The sequence below is a fragment of the Dermacentor andersoni genome, chromosome 6, assembly GCF_023375885.2.
Source record: "Dermacentor andersoni chromosome 6, qqDerAnde1_hic_scaffold, whole genome shotgun sequence".
Taxonomy (NCBI): Eukaryota; Metazoa; Arthropoda; class Arachnida; order Ixodida; family Ixodidae; genus Dermacentor; species Dermacentor andersoni.
In genome coordinates, this window is record NC_092819.1 from 74,892,775 (window position 1) to 74,910,739 (window position 17,965).

Genomic DNA, 17,965 nt, shown 5'->3' on the forward strand with positions numbered 1-17,965 from the left:
CCCGAGTGTCTTAATTTATTTCCTGCATGCCTGATTATTTTCAGGGACAGTGCCCAAAATACATTAGGTGTGCATCGGCCAGTTTTATTAGAGCATTTGTATGACAGTCAAACTTTGTTATTTCAACCATTATTAATTAGGAAAATCAGATATTTCAGGTTTGTCCTTTGGTCCTGGCATACGTATGCATTACTTAATGGCATCAAACTCTCGTTAATTCGGGCTTGTAGTTGTCCGCAAACCAGGTAATTCAAGCGACCCTCATAGCGCAGCAGCGCCGCATACAGTAGTTTCGTTTTGACTCGGTGCAATGCGTGCGCAATGTAAAACACGGTGGCAGCTGACAAGGATGAAGAGCTGCTCTGCCGCGGCCTAAAGCTGGCATCAAACCAGCCGGCTATGTAATGATGCCATTGCCAACCAGTGCTATGGCTAAAAAATAATTGGGATGTGCGCCCAGTAGTGAAAAGAATGTATTGGATGAAGACGCGCCACAACCGCACTGTGGAGGACATCACGAGGCTTTCGCCGCTGCAGGCGCTAATCACTCACGAGATGATGAGAATTGTAGCTTCTGCACTGCTTTTGTGCTAAATAAAAACAGGATTTGCTGATTCACTCAGTAAATAAAAGCGTGTTGACATACTAAGTGTTTATTGTTCTCTTGATACTCTCAATAATTCGACATTCATTTAGTTAGCACCTTCTTTTCTTTGGCCCGTGAAACTGGAATTAACAAGATCTTCCTGCATTTCTATGTAACGCATAGTAGGCGTGTTCACATTACACAGTAAAGTAAGGGCGCCAGTCTGCAGTGAACCCCCCCCCATCCCCCCCCGCTAACTTGCCATTTGATATGAACAAATGCCGAATTAAATCCTGCCAAATACTACACCTCAAATGCAGAGTTCGTGTCCTGGTTGTCAATGGCAGAAATTGTCCTTGAGTCAAGATGAGGTTCGCATTTCTCATTTCGCGAGGTAGGACCTATCACAGGCTGCCACCATATCTGTACAAATAGAAATCAAGATTGGTAATTGCCAGCTTACGAAAGTACCTCAAATATTTGGAACAATGCTTGAGCTTAAGCAATACTGTTTTGCCTGTTTTGCAAGTCGTATTGCAGCAACCTTACACGACTTAACAGACAAGTCAGTTGTGCATGGAAGCCACACTCTCAATTGCCAGAGGGAATACAGATGTGCACACGTGTAAAGTGGCGCATTTCGACAAGGAGCGAGATTCCAATAAAGTTTGTAAAGTGGACAACAGAAACGACAGACGCGATTTGTCCAATGGCTGTATGCTTTAGTGCAACCCGCTACTAGACCATAAGTCACGTTTGCAGATGCATCATTTATCATACCATGACGTACTGCCCTGACGAGCAAAATGTATGCGTCACGCAACTGTGCTTGCGCATGTGAAACCTAATCAAAATTAAGGGATTTGACGTGCCAACAGCACAATCTGATTGTGAGGCAAGCCGTAGGGGCTCTGTATTAATTTTGATCACCTTGAGTGCTTTAACATGCACTCAGTTCACGGTATATGCACGTTTCTACCCTTTGCCCCATTGAAATGTGGCAGCCATGGCTGGGAGTCAAACCCACAATTCATCCTTAGCAGCACAATGCAAAATGCATAACCACTAGGCCATTACATCGGTGCAGGTATGCCTTAGTCTACCGGGATGAGCAAGTCTGAGGGATCATGTGCACATGATCATGATCATGATCATGATCACATGTGGACATGATCAGTTGGGTGCACATGCATGTGCACCCAACTCATACATAGCACTGCATGGACAGACTGATGGTGCTGTAAGGAATGAGCTGGGCTAATTAGAGCAAGCAGTAATAAGTATTAAAGTTGACATAATTGCCCAGCTGGCTGCCCTTTATAGCACACAAGTGGGTTTGCTATTCGTATACACTTGCTGTAAATGGTGGAAGAATGGTATTGCTACACATTGAAACATTAAACGCCCTGTTGAATCCCTCTACATTCTGATGCATGGCTTGAAAAGTGCCCCGTACAATAGGGAGTAATTAGAACTGAAGTTTAGCGAGACGTGATGGCAGCTGGTCTTCGTGGTGGAAAAGGCATCAAGGTAGAGAAGTACACAGCTGTCGAAGCTACGTCTCGACTGGCGTGCAGCCAGGGTGGCACAACAAGAAAAACTGGAGAGCCGATTTGGAATTTTTAGCCATGATGAGACATGCAATATGCAAGAAATTTGCACAGCAGTGGCATCATCAATTCTTATGTGTGACCATCTCCAAGGATATTTCTTGACCGGGCTAGTGATCAAATGTGTGAGTTTAAACCATAATGGAGGGGTTTTGGGGCAGATTATCCCATTTTACTATACCACAGGGTTAAACTTAACGAAAACAGCTATTAAGCTTAATTTTTGTTTTCGATGCATGGCACTTAATTATTGACAGCATACTGAAAAGCATGGACGGGCTCCGCTCAACCTCAGTGATATTAATATTGAACAAGTACCTGAACTTCATGTGACCACCGAGTTCATATTGCCTGATCATACTGCCACTTTCTTTTTCTGGAAATGACCTATTGTCATAGACGTGGCATTCTGTAATGCATATAGGCCAACAGCACTGCTTGTTTAGTAAGCAGGCGCAGGTAAGACAACTGCCATTTGCAAAAATAAAATTAGGATAAGTTAATTCTTTTTATGGAAAAGTATTTCTGCAGGAAAGAGCAGTGCTCTCTTATAGAACATTGCATAGAAACTAAATAAGGATGAAACAATGAAGGCTCTTTGGCAAAGAACAGGTCACGGAAACAAGGAGGAAAATAAAGCACCTGCCAAGTCAACTGTTAGCATATATTGTTGTACCAGGCCTGATCTTGCATACTATTTATAAATCACAGTAGACATCACCAAAAATGGTTAGTGGGTGTTTCTTATTAAGTGAATTTGACTGTACTTTTTGACCTTCAAAAGCAGTGAGAGGGCACACATGTGTTTGCACACGCGCATGCCGTTTGTTAAGTACCTGGCTCGCAAAAATGCGGGCAAGAACATATGACGATTACACTCTCAGACAAAGGTACACCCTTTGGGGTGTTTATCTGCCACACAACGATAATCGTCATCTGCCTTGCTTGCGTTTCCTTTCTTGAAAACGCCGCGCCCGCTACTTTCCTGTCGGCAATATGCTGTCATGCTGATAACGCGCATGCCGTTCGTTACCGGGAAGTACCGGGCTCGCAGCGTTAAAGAAAGGAAATACGGCCAAGACAGATGACGTTTATTGTTGTGTGGCAAGATACGACCCCAAGGGTGTAATTTTGTTTTAGAGTGTATCGGTTGTGGGACAAGATAAGCCCCAAATGGTGCGAACAGATAATGTCAGGACGCGCAAACAGGATCGACGAAGAAACGCTGGGGGGATGATATGGTGCACGTGTTCGTGCGTATTATTCATGGAATGACATGTTCTATGCCCACTACAGTGTAACCTTGCTGAAGAGGTTTTGACAACTGATCCATAGAATGACTGATCTGTGCAGATCAGTGGCTCTAGCATAGAAAAAAAAGAAAAATGCCGGTCATTTGTTGAGTTACAATCGCAGTAGCTGACCCACAGACCTCAGCAACTAGAACCAGTTTGCTAGTAAGTGTGAAAGAAATTCATCTATATAAACATTCATTTTACCGTTAAAAGTGTTGCCCGCTACAACTGCAGCCGGCCCGATAACGTCATCGCCGTAGATATCAGCACCAAAATCGAAACCAGTCGAAACAAAATTTGGTGGCCGCGGCCGTTTTCAGGTTCCCCATTCTGTCTTCCGCGCATGTCGTGGGCCTCTAAATTGTCGAAACAGGAGCTCTGACTGACTCGGTGAGTCACAACAAAAAGCGTTTTCTGACGCACAGCTTTCTTGCAGCTGTTGTGCGACTGAATCCCCGTGTCGTTCGTGCCCGTCCCACAAGGCGCCTCAGGGTTTTCGCGCCAGTCGCCCCAATAAGCGCGCTACGACGGCCCGCACTGGACCAAGAGACGTGGACAACGAAAATCGAGCGCAATTTCGGGCGTGTTTTTGGTTTTGTGCGCCCGAGTCGCCGCGCCGGCCTATATTTCTCTCTTCTCCTCACCGCTTCTCTCGACCGAAGCGTAGGCCAATGGGAAAAGACTTCGTGTCCCAAGGCTTCTTGGCAGCGCGGATATCAGCTGTACTGCTGTGAGTCCGCGAGTCGTTTGGCATTCCGGTCGAAGACGCTCGTTCCGGGAATACCTGCGCGTGCCTGCTACTTACTGTTTGGTATTCAGCGATTGTCGCTGTGGTAGCCCCGATAGTTGTCATCGCACTGTCAAGGTGAGACCGACGCGCGCGTCGTTTGAGTGTGCATCCCCTGCGCTTTCAAGATCTCTTGAGAGCGCGCCGCCGTTTTGTAATTTCTCCAAGCTTTATTTATGCGCATGTGCTTGCTTTATCCTACGATTAACACGTCAACCTTGTAAGATTCTCTTCGCGTTATGTTTTTTTGTTCTGCTGTAGAGCACCTGTATTAAATGTCACTGCTGCAAAACAATCCGTGCGTGTAGTAACGAGAGCTACTAGAGTTTTGGGTGATCAGTGTTTCCGCACAGGATGGGGCGCAGTGCTATATATCAAGCGCCCCTTCTCTTATCCCAGAGACAGTCATCCTCACCTGCGACTGACAACGGTGTCGTTTTGTGGGGTGCGCTGATCGTATTAGCGCATTCAGTGGACGCGCCTGACGCAATCAACATCCCAGCTGTACCGTCAACTGTGACCAGACTCGAGTCCATTAAGTAGTACGTACGTGGCGTAAGCAGCGCAAGTAACGCGGAGCGCCTTAAAAACAAGAAAAAAAAAACGATGTATAGCATTTCTCTCTCGATCGAAGGCTGAGTTTGTATTACTCTGTAATAATATTACAGCATACGACTGGTACTGACCGATTAATGTTCTAGTAATAATAAAAAGAAAAGAAAAGCGGCTCGTGTGACGAATATGTGTTTTAACTATTGGTATTTATAATACCACAAAAGCCTTTCTGTGGGAGGCCTGCGACCTTTGTTTGCAGTTTATCAGAAAGGTATGCTATAAATAATCTTGACTTCGCCAGGTTGCGGCAAAAAATAGCAAAAATTCACACTTACCTTAATGAGCCATTCACCGGTTGTCTCACACCTATTGTGTAAGGGTTTAAGTGCTGTTGTGATGCGAAGTGGTAGTTCCTTTGGGTTTATGTAGCACATTTAAGCATGAATCGAACTTTACTGTGGGTTTTTCGCTTACCTTACCAATCTGTATTTTCATTTTGGGTGCAATGGGAATTTTAAACTTAGTTCTTTGTGCATGACAGGTAATAACTTGTGTGAATAAATTTTATGTTAGTTTATGATGCCAGTTTGTGCCACTCATCATTTGTGGCCTTCTTTAATGTCCATTTCACATTTCGGTAATTTTGCTTTCAACACCTTTTATTTTTAAATGTTGTGGTAGCCCATATGTTAAGCAGAATTTTGGCTGTGAGGTTAGTTTAGCTATTGTGCAATGGGAATTGACATTCATAAGTAAATATTACAGTGATGTGATGAATATTCTGATGAAGACGCCTCATGTAATCCTCATCTCATCTTTCATCTCTGGGGCCCTTGACGTATAATAAATATATAAATTAATTTTGGGCAAACATTCATTCCTTGGTTCACAAGAAGTTTTGTATAAAGAAAAGCACTAGACCTTGTTCTTTTAACTGTAACTTCAAATCACGGAAACCTGACAGATATGTATGTGTTAGTCTAATTAGACAACATTCTGCTTGACAATCCTTCATTTGTGCTGGGACACAGTTTACTTTTCGTGCACTTCCGGGACTGACCCATTAAATCTTGCATCAGCAGTGGTGGTTGTAGCTGGGCAACCTCTTAAGCGGCTATAAATAGGTCATCTCGTAAAATGTGGGCCGGGCCTGAGGAGACAGGAAAGTGCTTTGGGCGCGTGTGGACAGCTGTATATCATTTATACACTCAGTGCTTGCTGGCTGTATGCACAAAAAAAAAAAACAACTTTCATTTTAATTTAATTGCTTTAAATGATACTGCTGCCTCACAGCACAAGTAACTTTGAAATTGATAACTTGTAACTAATGTTGCACTCATTTAGAGATGTGTATTGTGTGGTCTGTGTTGTCAGTTTTATATTCACCTTTAGTGTTATTTTTTGTTTTTTAACTCTGTACAAGAAAAAGATGCCTCCTTATGTCTCATAATTGTTTCAATAACAATTCATTTCAGTTGTCAGTCAATCTGGCTTGAAGAAATTGCCGTGTGTGTTAGCAAACATACATAAAACGTTCTGTATGTCAAACTTAGTTAACAATGACCAGAGTGTGAATAAGGAATCTGAAACTACGCAATAGTTATGTGTTGCTTATATGTAATGCTTATTAAGCGGCACATCTTCAGTGCATAGAGGGGACTAGAGAAGGAAGCAGGACATAACGCATGAAATATGAGAAATGGATAATGTGCAAAATTAAATGTTAGTCCTGTGTGACTTTGTTCCAATCAGGAACTCTCATCTCCAGACGTGAAGCATGCTGCACTCAAGATTCAGAGGGAAAGCCCAATTATAAACTGCTGGTCTGCATTGTACAGCTAAAATTGTAATTTCTTACTTTAATAACCATTAATCTGTGAATGCAATTCTGTCGCTAACCATTGTGTGCTGCACCTGCCCTATCAGTTACCATTTCATACTTTACCTTGATGGATAATCACTGATGCATGCAAGTCATTATCCACTGCAACATTCAAGTTGCAGCATGCTTTACTTGAAGTGTTACTATATAAAGCAGCACACAAGCAATCATGTATTTTATTATGACCTTTTCATTAAATCTTCATATGGTGGCTATCTGTAAAACCAAAGTTTATTCTTCCCAATTCTCAAGTGTCTAAAACCACCCTTGAGAGGAAGGAGTCAGAATGATTTGTTACTCTTACTGTCAGCTTGTCAGTTGCAGGGCTTAGTATTGCAATGTTTGCCGTTTGATCGCCAATCGTTTGTGCAAATATTTTTCTGTTGCAATTGCATCTTTCATATGCTACGGTGAAGTACCCGATCTTGGCAGGAGGCAGATAATTGTTTCAAGTTATCTGGTGTTGGATTTGAACGAAGTAATTACAATGGATGGGTGCTTGATGAGAAATTGAACACAATTTAAATAAATAAAAAGGTGGGTTTAATTGACTGGTGTCAAATTGTAAAAATTTCACTGCACAAGTGGACTTGAATGTGTCTTGTGTATTGGTATCTGTCATGGCATGTTGCACCATCCACCTGCTCTAGTGCATGAGAGTCACGAAGAATGATTTAAGTGAACTTCCACTGGTCGTTCGAAAGGAGCCACTTGAGACGGCAAGTGAGTGAGTGTGCAGGTGACTTTATGCATGTGGAAACGTTCAGTTGAATTTCTACCTCAACCGTGGAGCAAAGAGGGAGCGATATATTTTGGAGCAATTTAATCTGGAACGGTGAGAAATATGAATCTGCTCTGACATGACCAGCGTAGAACAATTTCTCTGCTGCAGTTCAAATGTATTCTGTTCCACGCTGGCCGGCGGCATTTAGCTTTAGCGAAGCAGACAAACATCTGCTGCAGTAGCTCAGTGGCTGTGGTGTTGCGCTGCTAAGCACGAGACCGCAAGTTTGACCATAGCCACGGCAGCTGCATCTTGAGGGGGTTGAAATGCAAAAACACTCGTGTGCCATACTTTGGGTGCTTGCTGAAGCGGGCCAGCTAGTTAAAATTAATCTGGAGCCCTCCACTACAACGTCTCTCATAGCCCATTGTGCGTTTCCGGGATGTTAAACAGCTCAATTTAATTTTGAGTTGGTAGGCAGCAAACTGACAAATACATTTGTGACAAGGCACTTTCCTTTTCACTGACATTCTTGCAGATCCATTCTGCACATACCATGAAGTGGTGGCCGGTGCTTCTTTTGGCGGGGGCAGCAGTCTTAGCGGTGAGCGCGGCTGAGGAGGAGGACTACTACAAGCTGTTGGGTGTCAAGCGCACAGCCACTGAACGGGAGATCAAGAAGGCATTCCGCAAGCTGGCCCTCAAGTACCACCCAGACAAGAACAAGGAGCCAGGCGCTGAGGAGAAGTTCAAGAATATTGCGCAGGGCAAGTAGACTACACACCTTGTGTCGGTTTTTTGTTTCACTTCATTCACGATTCTCATAGTGCAGATAAAGCATGGGGGTACTTGTAATGGTTGGCCCAGTAATCGAGGCTCAAAGATGTTACAGAGGGGAGTCGTAGAATTTGGAAATGTAGTAAGAGAAAATTCCTGGTTATCTAATACTAGCTAGTAATTCATGAAAACGAACGTCTTGCATAGATGTAATAGATCGCAGAATGCGGTTCAAATCCTCCAAAGTTTGTCGGACGATTGAAGAATGCAGCTAGTCAAAAAGAATCTGGAGCCTTCCAGCACAGTGTCTCTCAGAGCTCAGGTGTTGCTTTGCAACGTTAAGCCTAAATCAGTCAATTTCAACCGCCATGATGGAATGGGCGACAGAGAAGGATAATACGCTAGGAACTTTTGAAAACTGTTCCCAACTAACTTCGCAGTCTACAGTGTGGTCTATTGTTTAAGGGAACATTAAATTAATATTTCGGGACCAATTACAGCTCACTTGAGACATGCAAGGTTAGTAGTTTTATCGGCTGTATAAATTGTAGCCAACATTCATTTATTCACAAAATTTACAACCATGGTGTCACGCATGCACAGGCAAACATAAATCTCGCTCAATCGCCATGGATGCTCGCTGTTGGAACGCTAGCGTGAGGAAGAGTGGTGACAGCGGGGAACGAACTTTTCGTGCTGCCTTTAGCCTCAACATGTCTCCGAAACTTGAGATTAGACGACCTCCAGCACTAGGTGTGCACACAAAGCCACAAGCCAGCTTGCCTTTGTACCTGCTGCAGATTACCTATAAAATATGGCGTGCATGGTGGTGCTCAGCTGCGCCATGCGCAGTGACAGCCTGGCTAGTGTGCTCACCTGCCACCCTCCCTCCCCCTTAGTGCGCACTTACAGTCATCCCTTTTCCTATTCGTGCACAACGATAGGTAAGCAGGAAGACAGCACCCATCAAGCCACCATCCTTCTCTGCTCGCCCTCTCACGATTTCCCTCGTGCCTACCGCAAACGGCATAGCCTTTGCAGTAAAACTTTACCTACATAGGTCTGCCTAACATAAGGCATCAAGCACATCTTTACTATAAAGTTGGGCACTACTACTGCTGTGTTGTTTGCTGGAGCACAGATTAGGTGTTCTCACATTGGTGCACACTGTACAAAACTGTGTTATTTGCACCACGCAAGTGCTCAAAGAAGTAACATCCTGCTTTGGTGAATGTGTACAAACTGCCGTTTTGTTTCGGACCACCCAAATTCAAGCAGGCTGACAGTCTGGTGTGTTTGTGATGCAAAAAAAAGTCGCAGTTTTGGCGAAGCATTGATTGCGATAGCAAATTAGTGAGCAGCTAGCTATACGAAGTAAGAATAGTAGTCTTATCGGTATAAAATTGTAAACATAGGCAAACTAACTAAATTAACTAGCATGGTGCCATGCACACCCAAGCAAACGTGAACACATCTCACTCGATGACCACAGAAACTCTTCAAAATGCTGGAGTGAGGAAACGCGGCAGCAGCAGTGAGCAAGTTGACTTTTGTGCTGCGTCTTGCATCAACACGAACTAAGCTGCGAAAACACAGCGCGAGGCAAACTTCGTCCCTATCGCAGATGGCTTTCCAGATATAGCGGCCCGGGTGGGTGCAGGCGGCTGCCCGGGCCACCTGGAGTAGTATGCCTGCTCCCTACCTTACCGCCGGAGCGTTGCCAGCGACGGAAGACTGCCCGTTTCCTTCCTGCTTTCCTCACCTGCGTGCGTGAGGTTGAGCCGTGATTGCCAGCACACCCTCGCACACTTTCTCTTGCATATAGGGCACATGGTGCGTGGCAACAATTTTATCGCCTTTGGACTTTATACAGAACCTCATAGCAACGGCAGAAGTGCACCTGGAATGTCCATATAATTGCTATCTCAATAAAACAGCAATATAGTGTGTAGGCACAGGTAAATAGCCTTATCCATACGCATGGTGTGTTATGGCCTAACCGGATTAGGCCATAACAGGCTTTTCCTGTGCATCCTGATTGCAAAAATTATTACTAATGGCAAGATATTGTGCTATTCATGAAAGATCTGAACCTCTCAATCTGGTATCAGTGCAAGGCGGCATGCCTTTCTTCTGTATTCTGTGTAGAAGGAAGGAAGGTGCGCAGATTGAATAAGCAGTCATTTAACCAGGACATTATGTTCGTGTGCAAGGTTGTGAAATTCTAGCGATGCTAAAATCTTGTTATCATAACTAGTACAGTGGAACCTTGCTAAAAAAAATTAATGAGGTGAAATTGCTGCTTAAACCAAGCAGCAGCCTCTAAATTGCTTGGTTTTGTATAGAGGCAATACAAAAAAAAACATTCATAAGTCGGAACCATAATTCTTTAACTTTCTGTAACTGGAAAGCCAAATGCAAACTCTAAAGGATTTTCGCACAGAACCAGGACCTGAATTTTTAATTTTTTTTGTGACACCTGTCGTCTGTGAAGGTAGCAGGAATTGAAACATTGTTCATTCAAGCATCCACTGTACATGCCGATTGGTACTGTGGGTAATGAAATAAAGGAAATTTAAGTATGGATGACATCTCTGCAAGTTGACAAGAGGTGAAGATCTGGTGCATACATTTACTGTAGTTTTGTCTATCTGTAACACTAGCATGGCAATGGTCGAAGTACGGACTGACCAGGTCATATGTGCATGCAGGAGTTTCTTTTACTACTCTTCTTTGTTTAGAGATGGGGCTCACTTCAAGAATAAAGTTGGCTATGTTCGGGTGAATTCGTTTCTTCAGACTTGCATTTATTCATTCTTGTAGGCAGTTCCCACTGAGTCACAAATATTGGTCAGTGACTGTATTGGTTCCAGATTAAAACTTTCAAAGGCACTTTGTCATTTTCTTTTCTTTTTGTAAAGAACTAGCTGCCAGATTCACTTCTTGAGCCTTGACATTTCTGAAAGCTATGTTAACCGTTTGTACAACATATAGTGCTTGCACTGCTGTACATATCTGTACATATTTCTCAGTAAGTGTTAATTGGAGAATATTTCTCTAGTCTCACGAGGTTTTGCTTGACGAGGTCCTCCGGTAGGTCGTTATATGTGGCGTCTATATCGCAGTCAAATCTTGATGATACAATTCACGGTTTGCACAAATTTCAGAGTGGTAAAATTTTGAAAAAAGCTTTTGCAAGAATGCATTAGGTGCAGTACATTCAGTTTCGGGATAACTTAAGCGCTCTTCCGGTTTGCAGTGGATTATACACATTTCTGAGCCACCACAGAGTCTCTCTTGTTCAGAGGACTACATCTGTGAAGCCGGCATTTGAAATCATTATCTTTTGTGATCTTAGCAGAGACCAGCTCACTTGAAACGGGCTGACTCAGGCATGCAGCATGTACTGGCAACACAGACAAAGGCATGAACATAAAATTTTGCATTCTACAAGTGTGTTCAGTGCACAGACAACAATGCGGGAATAAAGATTCAGAAAGCCATCAGGGACTTTTCCAACTAAAGATATAAACAACACTTCAGGAAACCCGTCTCGCCTTCAATTTTATGCTGCAACGAATGTTTGTTATGGACTGTACAAGTTGCGGATGATACAAATAAATTATGAGGCCTCGAGAATATCGTATTATCGGAATTTTTCTTTACTTTTTGTGGCTGTATAGCATCTTCATTGTTTTCCTGAAATGGAAAGTACCTTTCAAGCCTGTGTTAACGTTCTTTATTTTTCTTATTTCCCTCGCCCGAACAGCTTACGAGGTCCTGTCGGACAGCGAGAAGCGCCAGAAGTACGACCAGTTTGGCAGCTCTGCCTTCAAGCAAGGCGGTGACGGGGGCGGCAGGACGCAGTTCCATGACTTCGACATGCACGACTTCTTCCGTCACTTCGACGATGCCTTCAACTTCCACCAGCAGCAGCACGGCCGAGCGCATTTCCACAATGGCCATCCCAACTTTGGTCAGCAAAAGCCACACCAACACCATCACCACGGAGGCCAGCGCTCATTCTTTGGCAACGCATTCAACATGGAGGACCTGTTTTCTGACTTTGACGATGAGCGTGAGGACTGGATGGGAGGTGGCGGTGGCGGACCCTTTGGCGAAGTCTTCGGCTCGGGCGACTCCTTTGCACGGTCGCACTTCTCGCGTCACGCGCAGAACCACCGGGCCAACATGTTTCACCAGCATAGTGATGGTAAGTGCTCACTCAAGTGGTATACAGTCAAAGCTTAGTGTGATGATAGTCATGATCCAATAAAGAGGCACCGGAGAGCTGTGAAATTGTCAACGAAAGTTAAGCTGGTAGATTGTGCTTATAGAATGCCAAACGTGTGACTGTTACCACGGCTAACTTCTTTCTGTTTGGTGCCGGTTTATTACTGGCTGATACGTTGCAGTACACACCACAAGCACTTCCTCGTGAGACAATGCTGCTCCTAGCACATGGACTGTATCGTGATCTCCTTGTGGTGCTCTTTGTTGGAGTGTCAATTTTTAAAGGTTAACATCCTGGGTTTGATACCAGCTGAGTACCTTCTTGTCTTCTAGTATCTACTTCCCTGAATTTGACTTTGTTTAATTCAATTTTTAAGTCAATTCGATCCTAACCATAAGTCTCGGCCAGCACGCAAGCATTTTCGTAGACCAGAACTTCAGTTACTTCTATCCTGAGATTAGCCTTCTCTGGATAATTCAAACTTGACTTGTCAGCATGCACGCACCTGACCACATAAATTGCATTTACTCGATTTAATGCGCCCTTGATTGTAACGTGCACCCGTTTCCCGTGAGAAAAACAAAAAAATTACGCCCTCGATTGTAAAGCGCACCCTTATAAATTTAGCACACGTGAATTTAGCCACTATCGAATGAATTGTTTGTAATATTTAAATGCAAGTTAATGTCTGTATGGCAGCATTGAATTATTTTTTTGTTGTTCTTGGCATGTTTCCAATAAAAAAAAGTGGAGAACGTCATATCCAGTAGTGTAGAGCCTGAATAAATATTTTCAAAAAGAATGAGAAAGAACTCGCAATAAACCACCCTGCGACCTGTAGAGAAGCTTCCAAGTAAACACCTGCCGACAAGACCACTGTTCAAAGCCATTTAGTCATCCAACGGGTTCCATACTATGGTACTACATCTCACTGTGGGCAGGTCTTAAAAAGAAAATCAAGGAATTTATTTCATGAAAGGGACGCTATCCTTACTAAAATATGTTGTCTTCTTTTTTTCTTGTCTTTAGGGCAAGGCCACTGCAAGACAGTCACACAGAGAGTCGGCAACATGGTGACAACTTATACTCAGTGCTCGTAGGAACCAAAGAAGCTTCGAGTGTGGGTCTCCCTACGTTGAGTGAAAGCTGGAACTGTAAATTCAAGGTGCACAGGTCGTGCTTCTAAAAAGCAGACTAACTGAAGCACCGTGCTCTGATCTGTGATGTTTGGGCGCGAGCCCACAGTTTTCTGCAGCATGCTGCAATCCGGTTAAGGATTTGTTGTTGTTTTATGTTGTGTACATACTCAAGTCTCTCCTTACTTTTTTTTTTCTTTTAGTAAATCGTCTGCCTATTGAAGGTTATGACTGGCCGAAGTAGACCCAGAAGCTTTGTATTTGAGGAATTTGTATGGTGTGTGAGAAATGTAAGAACTGAAACCTTTTTTGAATGCAAGCACAGGCAATAATCAACCAGTGCCACATAAATAGGTAGTATTATTGAGCAGACTACACAGACTTTCTATACTGAAGTACTTCAGCCATTGGGAGGGATAAAAAATAATGTAGCACTGGGCTGGAAGTAGCCAATGAAAAATTGCCGCCAAATGTAATAGTGTTTCACTGTGCGTGGGTATATGTGATTATTGAGCCAGCAAAACTGACACTTACATTTTATACCGCTCATCCATTTTAATAGAAGCAAACTTCAATATTAAAGATTTCCTGTAGTAGATAACAGTTCTGTCACATCACCTGGATGACTTGAACAGGCAGGCACTACTTGCCAGGCAAACTGCAGGGTGATGCAGGGCTGATGAAAATATTTTCACAGTGTTGTGCCTCTGTGAGAAAGGTTTGTGAACTGCTTTACCCATTGTGGAGAGCATTGATAGCGATGGCACAAGTCTGATAAATAGTTTCTGGCGATTGTTGCCGTTTCATTTCTGTGATTTCGCATCATGGTGCTAGGTAATGACGCAAGAACATTTATTGTTGGATATGGCTGTGTGTTTGCAAGGATTGGCCATTGCTTTTCATCGCATGTTACTCGCAACTGCGCATAGCCTAAAGACAAGTGTTGTGGTTCACTGCATTTAATTTGCACAGTGTTCAACATAAATATAGGCCACGTCATGTTGTCATGACAGAGACATGACGGTGACCGGTAGGGCACATGGTGTGACAACACGCTTTGCAAGAGACAGTCGTGCCAGTGGAAGCTGCTATATTTTTTCCCAGCTCCCGCACATTTGGTGTTGCACGAGTTGTGCAGTCATATTTATTTTTTTTACTCTAGGGCTGTATTTTTAATGATCCACTTCATTTCTCATTCCTTTTCACTCTTTGTCATGGACTTGGATGTGACGCGGATGCTGCTGTTGTCACTGCCATTGACAACTCGGCACAACATGCGACAAGATGAGAAGAATGGAAAATGAAATGGAATGTTACATGGTACGAGTACTGCATCCTATTTTGCCCGAGAGATATATATCAAAGTACTGGTTTGTTTTGCCACTTTGCCCAAATTTATTGGTTGCTTTATAAATGCAAATTCTTAAGTATTATTTATTTATTTACACTAGATGACTCTTGAATGCTTTTCATCATCTTGGGGATTCAGTGTGGCAGTGGATGTATGTTGAGGTACTTCTCTGCTTTTTCTGTGTGTGTTTAGAAAGCGTTGTACACTTCACAACAGCTCTGTATAGTAAGCATTCATTGTAGATATTTGTAAATAGCCTTAGATTTTTTAAAAGTCGGCCTCCATTCCACCCTGTGAAAGTGTGTGTACAGTGAAGCTGTTGCCGCCGTTGCACGCCGCCACCACCAGCGACGTACATCACGCCCACACACGTGTCCGGAAGTGCAACAAGTATTCTCATTCTTCTAGGCCCTCCACCAACTGCAAGTGCATTATTGAGCTAAATGAATTTTTCAAAGTAAAATGCGTCGGAAAAGTAGGACTTACACACAAGCTGCAGACATGGTAGCTTCGGATTGTTGTTCAAATAAATGGTGGAGCCGTTAGCACAGCGTACCTCCTCATTCTTGTAGGCCCTCTGCCTTGTGCAAGTGCATTGTTGAACTAATTGAATTTCTCAAAGTAAAATGCATCAGAAAATTAGTTAAATACGACTTGCGCACAACCTGCAGACATGATAGCATCGGATTGTACTATTCGAATGTACGAAAAACATAGTTCTGTTATGCGGAAATTCGAACACAAAGCCTCTAGCTGCCGCTTGTTTTTGTGCTAGTAAAACCTCGCACGTGGACACGAAGCATCCCGACCAACTAGAGGCTAACAGCTTCACTGTAAAACTCGCTGAACTGTACAGTAGGCCCTGTTGGCCTGAAATATTGAACCATGTTTTGATGCTGGTTGCATTGCTACTAGACCAAAAAAAAATCTTTAGCCAAATGAACGAAGGCCTTTTGCAATTATCATCTGCTTGACAAAGTTCAGAGGTTCATTAGTAAGTGAACTTCCGTGTTCAAAGGTTTTTCACTACACGATCACAGTTAGTCGTAGGGCCACTCATTATTTGCTGCGCAATTGTTGGTGTTTCAATGACATCTTGCCAAGCTTTATTAGCTTTTGAACACCACATTCAGTACAAGCAATGCTCAGAGACTATCAAGTCTCTGAGCACATGTCCTCATCAATTGTCACATTCAAATGGTGGCAGAATTTTTTTAAAATGTGGACCGAGGTTTCAGTGCACGTCAAAATAAGCTGGAGCCCTCCACAGTTGCATGTCTGATATTATTTGTGTTGCTTTGGTATGCTAAGACCTGTCAATCCTATAGTAACAAGACGGGACAAGTTACGTTCATGAAAGTGTAGGTGGTAGTGCCAATAAAATTTGATGGGGAGGCCAACAGCTTAGCTAGTCTTGGAACTAAAGATGGCTGTCATGACTCTTAGGGGCAAAGTGTTCAAGATGGGTGGCACCATGACATTTACAGAGGCCACTTGTATGGTCTACTATTGTGGTGAGATTGGTCTGTGTTGAGTCAAGCACCTTTAAACGTATGCAAAGATTTTAGAGCAAATATCTTGTACTTTGTACAGTAATCGCTAGTGAACGAGATTAGTCTATTGTATCTGAGAGGTTCCTGTACGCCAAGCAAGATCGTAAAATCGAAAGGACAACTTCAGTAGCATTTTTTGATAATGGTGCATTTTTTCTGCCACAGTGTGCAACTTTGAATCATAGTTTTACACAATATAACAAATTCTGAATTCGGCAACCCAATGCAATGAGCCATTGAAAGCAGTGCTTTCAGTAATGTATGCCATACTTTACTGTGCTTGTGCATTGCTATGTTTCTCAAGTTTCTTGGATTGTAAAGGGGATACTACCAACTGTGCAGTGTATTGTAATTGTTGGCACCTGCTGTTAAACTTGAAATGGCAGCAATAAAATGTTTATGGCTCGTTATTCTGCTTCTGTCGAGGCCTGGTGCAGTGAGCGGTGCGACAGTGCGAGCACTTGGTGTGTGGCTCGCTCTTCGCATTTGGTCTCCTTCGATTCTACTGCACTCTGACTGTCTTTCTGCTGTTTCAAACAGCATGCACCTTTAAACCTGTGTGCATTCATTATAACAGTCCATAATTAGTGGTGCTCTATATCACAGGGGTGAATTTCTGTTGCACATTCTTTAACAGACTGGTGCAGCTTTGAGAAAATGCAGTCTGCTTACTAATTAAAAAAAAAAAAGACGTGAATGTGCTGTGTATTCTTCATGGGACACACACTGTTACTGTTGGAAGTTCTAGTAATGTGACCGTCTAGTTGATAAAACAACACGATTTGATGCACTGTTTTGTAGCCTAGCACACCATACTGATAGATGCGCAAGTGGGCTATCCATCACTAGCATATTTTTATATCCACTGCAGGATGAAGGCCTCTCCCAGTGATCTCAAATTACCCGTCTCTTCTGCTAGCCGATTTTAAGTTAAGCTTAAAATTTCTTAATTTTATGCACACCAACTAATTCTCAGCCATCCTCGACTACACTTCCCTTCCCTTCACACCCATTCTGTAACTCTTAAGAAACCACTGGTTGCCTACCCTACGTTTATATGACCTGTCCAGCTCCATTTCTTTCTCTTAATGTCAACTGGAATATCGGCTACTCCTGTTTGCACTCTGATCCACACCGTTGTCTTCCCGTCTCTTAATGTTATACATTACTATACATGCAACGTATTGCGCAGATGCATTTGGCCTTTTAACATAGCTAAAGACTTGCTCACCGGTGCCGCTAATCCAAAAATGCTCCTTACATGTCCCTTTTACCCTTTGCACTTTATACCTCGCCTAATAAGCATGCCTATGCCTTTCCTTGAACCATTCATTCTGTTGCACCCCTCTTATACAAAATTGTCAATACCAGGCGGCTTGTCCAAATCTCATAGATGACGTTTCGGTCAAGGCGTACACACTAATAGCTTCATCATTCAGCTGTGTTTCAATTTCCAGCCATTCTTTCTGCTTGTG

General features: G+C 43.1%; 1 protein-coding gene across 2 annotated transcripts; it reads left to right on the forward strand.

The window, feature by feature from the left end:
• Positions 1-3,455: 3,455 nt before the first annotated feature.
• On the forward strand, positions 3,456-16,900 carry LOC126522388 (dnaJ homolog subfamily B member 9-like). 2 transcript variants are annotated; one of them, XM_055066386.2, is made up of 4 exons: positions 3,456-3,881; positions 7,978-8,206; positions 11,986-12,429; positions 13,480-16,900. In XM_055066386.2, exons 2-4 carry the CDS (start codon positions 7,996-7,998, stop codon positions 13,548-13,550), a joined length of 726 nt encoding a protein of 241 aa, XP_054922361.1. In that variant the 5' UTR covers positions 3,456-3,881; positions 7,978-7,995; the 3' UTR covers positions 13,551-16,900. The 2 variants fall into 2 exon arrangements, with proteins under 2 accessions (XP_054922361.1, XP_050027082.1); XM_050171125.3 differs by lacking the exon at positions 3,456-3,881 and adding an exon at positions 4,025-4,356.
• Positions 16,901-17,965: the final 1,065 nt, after the last annotated feature.